This window comes from Phyllobates terribilis, unplaced genomic scaffold (genome assembly GCF_046119375.1).
Source record: "Phyllobates terribilis strain yellow unplaced genomic scaffold, ASM4611937v1 Scaffold_12__6_contigs__length_324123572, whole genome shotgun sequence".
NCBI lineage: Eukaryota > Metazoa > Chordata > Amphibia > Anura > Dendrobatidae > Phyllobates > Phyllobates terribilis.
In genome coordinates, this window is record NW_027362772.1 from 301,515,989 (window position 1) to 301,526,134 (window position 10,146).

The 10,146-nt window shown below is 44.8% G+C and overlaps 1 protein-coding gene across 1 annotated transcript; it reads right to left on the reverse strand.

Moving 5' to 3' along the window:
• Nucleotides 1-4,794: 4,794 nt before the first annotated feature.
• Nucleotides 4,795-8,181, reverse strand: LOC141171796 (natriuretic peptides A-like). The gene is made up of 3 exons (XM_073655434.1): nt 7,621-8,181; nt 6,092-6,383; nt 4,795-4,993 (listed from the first exon to the last, which is right to left on the reverse strand). Exons 1-3 carry the CDS (start codon nt 7,735-7,737, stop codon nt 4,977-4,979), a joined length of 426 nt encoding a protein of 141 aa, XP_073511535.1. The 5' UTR covers nt 7,738-8,181; the 3' UTR covers nt 4,795-4,976.
• Between the last annotated feature and the right edge of the window lie 1,965 nt (nt 8,182-10,146).

Sequence of the window (10,146 nt, forward strand, 5' to 3'; positions counted from 1 at the left end):
TTATAATGCCCCATGCAGGATGTCACCCCCCCTTTTTATAATGCCCCATGCAGGATGTCACCCCCCCTCTCTTTATAATGCCCCATGCAGGATGTCACCCCCCCTCTCTTTATAATGCCCAATGCAGGATGTACCCCCCCTCTTTATAAGGCCCCATGCAGGCTGTCACCCCCTCTCTCTATAATGCCCCATGTAGGATGTCACCCCCTCTCTCTATAATGCCCCATGCAGGATGTCACCCCTTCTCTCTATAATGCCCCATGCAGGATGTCACCCCCCCTCTCTTTATAATGCCCCATGCAGGATGTCACCCCCTCATATTATGCCCCATGCAGGATGTCACCCCCCCCCCCATATTATGCCCCATGCATCCATACATTAAAAAAAAAAAAAAAAAAATCAAATACTCACCTCCCTCCTCCTCACCTGCTGCCGCTGCTCAGGTCCGGACTCCAACGTTGCCGGCGTCTTCCCGCTCTGCGCTCCCTGTGACGGCTCAGGGGAGGGCGCGGTGTAAAGACGTCACTGCGCCCTCTGACCTGAGACGTCACAGGAAGCGCAGAGCAGGAAGACAGCGGATCTGCGGAGGCACGGGGAGAGGTAAGTATCCAGCTGCCGGGGCCCTGAGCAAGCGGGGAAGAAGGGCGGGCGCTGACACCGCTCTCCTCCGCCCATAGCCCAGCGGGGTGCGCAACCGCCATTGGGCCCCCCTGCATGCTCAGGGCCCCAGCACTTGCCCCGGTGCGCCGGGTGCTGACACCGGCCCTGCCTCAGGTCCTTAGTTCTGATACAGGACTTTACTGTAAGTGTCATGATGTTAATTGCCATGGAAAAAGTGGTGTTATTCAGCTAGCTACATATTCCTTATACTGTCTCAACTGTCTCGTTTAATCCATCTGGATACAGACTACCCAGTCTGTAGATCCAGCAGGATTCTTTCGCATTGAGGACCGATTTTCTGTTCTTGGTGAGTGGTGGAATTTGCTCTACGGGTGTAACTGTTATGGAGTCAAAGTTCTTGTTGTGCACAAGAGTCCTGGTATGTATGTCCCCCATCCTGGTGTATATGTCCCCCATCCTGCTATATATGTCCCCCATCTTGGTGTATATGTCCCTATCCTGGTATGTATGCCCCGATCCTAGTATATAGGTCTCCCATCCTTGTATATAGGTCCCCAGTCCTGCTATATATGTCTCCCATCCTGGTATATACAGCATGTCCTACATCCGGGTGTAAATGTCCCCCATCCTGGTGTGTATGTCCGCCATCCTGGTGTATATGTCCCCCATACTGGTGTATATGTCCCCATCCTGGGCCCCTTCCTGATATACATGTCCACCGTCCTGCTATATATGTCCCTCATCCTGGTATATATGTCCACCCATCCTGGTATATAGATCCCCCATCCTTGTGTATATGTCCCCCATCTTGGTGTATATGTCCCCAATCCTGGTATATAGGTCCCCGATCCTTGTGTATATGTCTCCCATCCTGGTGTATATGTCCCCCATCCTGGTATATATGTCCCCCATCCTGGTATATAGGACCCCATCCTGGTAGATATATCTCCCATCCTGGCGTATATGTCTCCCATCCTGGTGTATATGTTCTCATCCTGGTGTATATGTCCCCCATCCTGGTATATATGTCCCCCATCCTGGTATATATGTCCCCCATCCTGGTGTGTATGTCCCCCATCCTGGTATATATGTCCCCCATCCTGGTATATATGTCCCCCATCCTGGTGTATATGTCCCCCATCCTGGTACAGTATATATGTCTCCCATCCTGGTATATATGTCCCCCATCCTGGTATATATGTCTCCCATCCTGGTGTATATGTCCCCCATCCTGGTATATATGTCTCCCATCCTGGTGTATATGTCCCCCATCCTGGTGTATATGTCTCCCATCCTGTTATATATGTCTCCCATCCTGGTGTATATTTCTCCCATCCTGGTGTATATGTCTTTTATCCTGGTGTATATGTCCCCCATCTTGGTATATATGTCTCCCATCCTGGTGTATATGTCTCCCATCCTGGTGTATATTTCTCCCATCCTGGTATATATGTCTCCTATACTGGTGTAATATGTCCCCCATCCTGGGGTATATGTCCCCCATCCTGGTATATATGTCCCCCATCCTGGTGTATATGCCTCCCATCCTGGTATATATGTCCCCCATCCTGGTATATATGTCCCCCATCCTGGTGTAATATGTCCCCCATCCTGGTGTAATATGTCCCCCATCCTGGTGTAATATGTCCCCCGTCCTGGTGTAATATGTCCCCCATCCTGGTGTATATGTCCCCCATCCTGGTGTATATGTCTCCCATCCTGGTGTATATGTCTCCCATCCTGGTGTATATGTCTCCCATCCTGGTGCACATGTTCCCCATCTTGGCATATATATCCCCCATCCTGGTATATATATATATATATATATATATATATATATATATATATATATATCCCATCCTGGTGTGTATGTCCCCCATCCTGGTATATATATCCCCTATCCTGGTATATATGTCCCCCATCCTGTGTAAGAAGCTAATGGATGTTTAGAAAACCTTAGAAAACCCTTGCACAAGTATGTTAGCTCAGCTGAAAACGGTTTGGCTGATTTGAGAAGCTATAAAATTGACCTTCCTTTGAGCTAGTTGAGAATCTGGAGCATTACATTTGTTTGCTCTATGAAACTCTCAAAATGGCCAGAAAAAAAGAGAACTTTCATGTGAAACTCGACAGTCTATTCTTGTTCTTAGAAATGAAGGCTATTCCATGCGAGAAGTTGCCAAGAAACTGAAGATTTCCTACAACAATATGTACTACTCCCTTCAGAGGAGAGCACAAACAGGCTCTAACCAGAGTAGAAAGAGAAGTGGGAGGCCCCGCTGCACAACTGAGCAACAAGACAAGTACATTAGAGTCTCTAGTGTGAGAAATCGACGCCTCACAGCTTCATTAAATAGTACACGCAAAACGCCAGTGTCAACGTCTACAGTGAAGAGGCGACTCCAGGATGCTGGCCTTCAGGGCAAAGTGGCAAAGAAAAAGCCATATCTGAGACTGGCTAATAAAAGGAAAAGATTAATATGGGCAAAAGTACACAGATATTGGACAGAGGAAGATTGGAAAAAAGTTTTATGGACAGACGACTCAAAGTTTGAGATGTTTGGATCACACAGAAGAACATTTGTGAGACGCAGAACAACTGAAAAGATGCTGGAAGAGTCCCTGACGCCATCTGTCAAGCATGGTGGAGGTAATGTGATTGTCTGGGGTTGCTTTGGTGCTGGTAAAGTGTGAGATTTGTACAAGGTAAATGGGATTTTGAATAAGGAAGGCTATCACTCCATTTTGCAACGCCATGCCATACCCTGTGGACAGCGCTTGATTGGAGCCAATTTCATCCTACAACATGACAATGACCCAAAGCCACCTCCAAATTATGCATGAACTATTTAGGGAAGAAGCAGGCAGCTGGTATTCTATCTGTAATGGAGTGGCCAGCGCAGTCACCAGATCTCCACCCCATTGAGCTGTTGTGGGAGCAGCTTGACCGTATGGTGCAAAAAGTGCCCATCAAGCCAATCCAACTTGTGTGAGGGGCTTCAGGAAGCATGGGGGGAAATGTCTCAAGATTACCTCAGCAAATTAACAGCTAGAAGCCAAAGGTCTGCAATGCAGTAATTGCTGCAAAGGGAGCATTCTGTGACCAAAGCAAAGTTTGAAGGAGAAAATTATTCTTTCAAATAAAAGTCATTATTTCTAACCTTGTCAATGTCTGGACGATATTTTCTATTCATTTTGCAACTCATTTGATAAATAAAAGTATGAGTTTTCATGGAAAACACAAAATTGTCTGGGTGACCCCAAACTTTTGAACGGTGGTGTATGTCCCCCATCCTGGTATATATGTCCCCCATCCTGGTATATATATCCCCCATCCTGGTATATATTTCCCCTATCCTGGTATATATGTCCCCCATCCTTGTTCCGTTATGCTGCTGTTCCCTAATGCATGAAAAAGTCCATTCTGCTCACTTTCACCCGCTCCCACGTCTCGTGGTTTCTTCATCTGTAACAGGCACAGAGGCCACCAGCTGACATCAGTGTGCCTGCTATGGGTGACATATGACATCACTGCCATGCGCTGCCAGCCGACATCAACTGCCGGCCTCTGATTGGCTGGTGGCGTGTATTGTGGTGCAGGGACCCAGCGGATCTCTGTGCTGCAATACATTTCAGCTGAACGTGCATCCTCGGATGCTGCCCAAACCACGAGCAGCATACTCTACCTGTGATTGTAGGACTACTACTAACTATTACTACTAACAGCATGCACTGTGATTACAAATATGCCATCCATTGTTCCTATCATTCCATGTCTAAGCATTGATTTGAGAGTATGGTAGTGCCCCGACGCAGAGTACTGATGCCATTTTATGGAGATGTACAATGTGACCTATCAATTACCCCTGTGCATGGGCCCTTATTGCCCTCTATATGTCATGTACAGCAGATAGAGGGGTAACTTTAATCTTCTAGACCTCAAAGCAAAATTTCTAACCAGGCCCTGAAGCATGATGGATCATTTCTAATACTAAGGTCTTTTTGGGACCCCTGAAGCTGCGGGGCCCGATGTGACTGCAGTTTCCCCCTTCCTTCCCATTATAGTTATGCCCCTGTCAATGGTAATATAATAAAATAATGGCCGCCTTAGTATAACCTCTTCCAAAATATCCAACTTTATTTTGTATAATTCACGGACATCGTAGACGGAAGGAAAGTGTCATATATTTATTATGATCTATGAAGTGTTAGAAATTACAATTATAAAACATGAAATAAATACATATAAATAAATAAATATGAGCGGGATCCTCGGAAATAGAAAAGTAATGTTCCGGTGAATCGTCTTGGGAGCGGCCTCAAGCAGCGCAAGATTCTCCCACAGCCTCATTGTATCAAAACCTTCTGGATCCTACGGGAAGAAAAGAAGAATTGTCAAACGAAAGTGTCGTGAAAGCTGGGAAAAATCACAGGAAGAAGAAACCATCACTACGGAAGACCCCCCCCATGTATGAAGGGGTCTTGGCAACCAATCTGACCTCAGCTTTCATGTTCTAAGCTGTATTGGTTGCTATGGGAAACAAGGCCCACGTGGCGGCAGCCATTTTGTCTGTACACCCCATCATTAATAATGCTCTATCTGGCAAAATATCAGCCACCAATACTTGGGGAGGTGATTGTGCATCCATATACAATACATTTAGGGGTTTGGGGTTAAAATTTCCTTAGTGATAAACATGGCTCCCATTGACGATAACATAGCAACCAAGCCGAGTGTGGAATGTAAGCTGGTCAGTGACTGGTTGCTATGGGCAACAAGGTTAATCAGGTTATGAGGCCTACTGATGGTGGAGATACATACATATATATATATATGTATATATATATATATATATATATATATATATATATATACATACGGTATATTAGTGTGTATGGTGGAAGCTACTTAAAATAAAATGGCGGAAAATCATTATGTCATTTGTATCTACAAAGGAATTTGAAGAAGGACTTGACAGATACCGATGACATGGCCGCTATTTTCTCCTGAATTACATCTTTTTTATATAATACATATGGCGCCATTATTAAACCATGTACAGACGTAGCAGAGCTGTGTTTGCCATGTGGCTCAACTCATGGTGACATCGTCATGTCATTTTACATAGGACTGCAGGTGAACCTGCTGCCTTATTGAGTGCGTTACACTGAGTTCAGCTCTGCTGCCTTTGTATCTACATGACATATATCCTTATAATGATTATTCTTGATAGTTGTCTATATAATGTAACAGGTGTGGAACTAGAATTCCTATCATGCCCTATTGGGATATGTTGGGAGTTGTAGTTTGCATTGGGAACCAACCAGAACACAAAACACGCAGGATCCTATGTAGCAAGTCCAGTCATATAGATCTGTGCAATGACTGGAACAGGACTCCCAGCATCCTCAGACTGGGACTTGTAGTTCCCCTAGTGACTACAGAACAATAATATAAATCTCCTCTTACCGTTACAGCCCAGTCCACTGAAGGAGTCGATTCTGTCAATCCTTCTCCCGAAGCAGCCTGAACCCCTCATCATCTTGGGGCTCTGCAGCGATCTCAGCCCTTTGAGGAAGGAGTCGTTGATGGAGATGGTCTTTCCGGGGTTAGCCCCCCTGGACTCGGGTAAGTGGGCTCCAGCCTCTTCTGGGGTCATCGCTTGAGTGCGATCGTCCAATCTGGTCTCCAGGACGCTGGGATTTGATTGTTGTAAATCTTCAATGGCTGACAGCTTCTCCTCTAATCTCTCCAGGACGTCCTGTGTATGGAAATATAGAATATATCATGTTCTGTAGGGTCGCGGTCCACCCATAGATCACATAAAGGCTGTATTTGTATAATGCATCTTCCCATACTATCATATTACAATTCATACAAATAGAGCTCATAGCCTGGGACTACAGTGCCCAGCAACCCCAATGATTGAAAGCTGTATACATATATGCAATGCTCTTGCCCATATCTTGTAGAACTACAAAAATCAGCAAATGTTCACCATTGGGCTGCGCATCCTTTATATGCTGTTCACTACAACTCTCATGATCTATTCATGTTCTATCCATCTGGTTACGTTACCTTGTGCATAAGAAGTGGTTTTAGGGCTACTACTCTCAGCATTTCCCTCCCTTACAGTTATACCATACTCTATCGATCTATTTCCATTACCCCATTTACAGTGTTTTTAGAACTACCACTCTCAGCATACTCTACCCGTGATTGTAGGACTACTACTAACTACTACTACTAACAGCATGCACTATGATTACAAATATGCCATCCATTGTTCCTATCATTCCATGTCTAAGCATTGATTGTAGGACTACTACTCACAGCATGCACTATGATTACAAATATGTCATGCACTTTTTCTATCATCCCATGTATAAGCAGTGATTGTAGGACTACTACTCACAGCATGTCCTATGATTATAAATATGCCATGCACTATTTGTTTTCCCATGTATAAGTATGATTGGAACTACTACTCTCAGCATGTCCCATTCTTACAACGATGCCATGCATTACTTGTTTCCCATATATGTGTGATCAAAACTACTACTCTCAGCATGCCCCATCCTTACAATGATGCCATGCTTTATCCATCTATTTCCATTGCCCCATATATAAGCCGTGGTTGTAGAACTATCATTCTCAGCATGTCCTGCCCTTACAACTATGCCATGCATTGCTTCCCTTGCTTTAGCATGATCAGAACTACTACTCTCAATATGCTTTACTCCTAGAAATCTTTGATTATATGTCTAATCTGCTCCATGTCCTGCATCCTCCATAAAGATTTTTAGCTTCTATAAATGGTGTAGAACTAAAAGTCACAGCATGTCATGCATTACATCTATAGTTTCCAGACACAATAACCTGTTCCTAACACCCAATCATTACCCTTAAGCTATAAAGTGTAGGACTACAACTCCCAGCAATATTAGTTTCTCTGCATAGAGCAGCTGGCACCCAGGAGCTTGCAATCTAAGGCTTACCTTGAAGGAGTCCAGGTCTCGGTCAGTGTCTGGGTCGGCTATGGGGTGAGCAGTGGTGGAGAGCAGCTGCAGGGTGGCACAGAGCAGGGTGCAGAAGGCATACAGCTTCCTCTCCATGGTGAGCAGGTGATAAAATGAGCTGGTGCTGGCTGCTATATACTGATGTCCCTGCAGCTGCTGGTGTCTCCCTCTCTCTATTCCCCCAGTGATCTGGAGCTTGTACCAAACCCCTCTCCCATTTATACCCCCTACCCTGTGACCTGCTATCTGCAGCCTTATCTAGCCAGCTTTCTCTAGACAGCAGTGTGTGCATGGAAGATTCCCATAAAGGGTCCTGCTGGTGGAATGTGCCCCCTCCTCACTACTACACCCCTCATTCTCCATCCTGTGACACCATCAATTCCAGGTGCTAATCCCCAAACCCTACTAAATGAGAAGATTAGTATTCTGTTCAGAGGAAATAATTGATGTCTCCTCACAGCTTCCCATAGACGGTAGATGCAGCCCTCATTGACGTCTATGGATCTGTCTTCTATGGAACCAGCAATTAGCTCTTATACCCCGTAGAGAAAGCCGAGTGACCTCACTCCATTGATCTACGACTGTGCCTGGACGAAATGTCCCCGTGGTAGATCCGCAGGTTCACCGGATCATTGTCCCCATCCGTATTTATCCATTTAGTCTGGAACTGAATATTTCGGAAACGCTCGGGGCTCATTCAGACGCCAGTGATTTTTCTCTTGCACAAAAAGTCACTATTAGATCCGAGTTTCATCAGTGTTTGATCCGTGTGTCAAAGTTTCATCACTTTCTCTCTGAACAAAAAAAACCTGATGGCGATTTCTCACGCTTCTCCTATCAAACACAGTCTGTGATTTTTAAAGACCCATAGATTTTTATGGGTGAATTTGATCTGTGTCTCCATAATTTTTTTGCCGATACATGATCCACAAAAAACACGGACATGTGAACAGCCCCTGAGACTATAATGGGTACGTGTTCTATCTATGAAAACCATGTGAAAAAAAACAGACATCTGAATTCGCTCAAAAAAGGTTTCTTTAGATTTTCTCCGATTTTTATTGTATTTTTCCCCATATTCTGAACACACATATTTTGTGACTTTTTGAGATTTTATGCCGCTCTTTCCATTTTTCAAATGGTCAGCTATTCGAATGATGGTCAGCTATGGGATGCTATGGTCAGCTATTCAAATGATGGTCAGCTATGGTATGCTATGGTCAGCTATTCGAATGATGGTCAGCTATGGGATGCTATGGTCAGCTATTCGAATGATGGTCAGTTATGGGATGCTATGGTCAGCTATTCGAATGATGGTCAGCTATGGGATGCTATGGTCAGCTATTCGAATGATGGTCAGCTATGGTGTGCTATGGTCTGCTATTCGAATGATGGTCAGCTATGGGATGCTATGGTCAGCTATTCAAATGATGGTCAGCTATGGTATGCTATGGTCAGCTATTCGAATGATGGTCAGCTATGGGATGCTATGGTCAGCTATTCAAATGATGGTCAGCTATGGTATGCTATGGTCAGCTATTCGAATGATGGTCAGCTATGGTATGCTATGGTCAGCTATTCAAATGATGGTCAGCTATTGGATGCTATGGTCAGCTATTCGAATGATGGTCAGCTATTCGAATGATGGTCAGCTATGGTATGCTATGGTCAGCTATTCAAATGGTGGTCAGCTATGGTATGCTATGGTCAGCTATTCGAATGATGGTCAGCTATGGGATGCTATGGTCAGCTATTCAAATGATGGTCAGCTATGGGATGCTATGGTCAGCTATTCGAATGATGGTCAGCTATGGTATGCTATGGTCAGCTATTCAAATGATGGTCAGCTATGGGATGCTATGGTCAGCTATTCGAATGATGGTCAGCTATGGGATGCTATGGTCAGCTATTCGAATGATGGTCAGCTATGGGATGCTATGGTCAGCTATTCGAATGATGGTCAGCTATGGTGTGCTATGGTCAGCTATTCGAATGATGGTCAGCTATGGGATGCTATGGTCAGCTATTCAAATGATGGTCAGCTATGGTATGCTATGGTCAGCTATTCGAATGATGGTCAGCTATGGGATGCTATGGTCAGCTATTCGAATGATGGTCAGCTATGGTGTGCTATGGTCTGCTATTCGAATGATGGTCAGCTATGGTGTGCTATGGTCAGCTATTCAAATGATGGTCAGCTATGGGATGCTATGGTCAGCTATTCGAATGATGGTCAGCTATGGGATGCTATGGTCAGCTATTCGAATGATGGTCAGCTATGGTGTGCTATGGTCTGCTATTCGAATGATGGTCAGCTATGGGATGCTATGGTCAGCTATTCGAATGATGGTCAGCTATGGTGTGCTATGGTCTGCTATTCGAATGATGGTCAGCTATGGGATGCTATGGTCAGCTATTCAAATGATGGTCAGCTATGGTATGCTATGGTCAGCTATTCAAATGATGGTCAGCTATGGGATGCTATGGTCAGCTATTCGAATGATG

Bases quoted from the DNA above. Each gene is read 5' to 3' on its own strand.
- LOC141171796 (XM_073655434.1), bottom strand. From the start codon at position 7,737: ATGGAGAGGAAGCTGTATGCCTTCTGCACCCTGCTCTGTGCCACCCTG. The intron at 6,384-7,620 runs GTAAGCCTTAGA...TTCCATACACAG, and splicing joins GAGACCTGGACTCCTTCAAG to GACGTCCTGGAGAGATTAGA.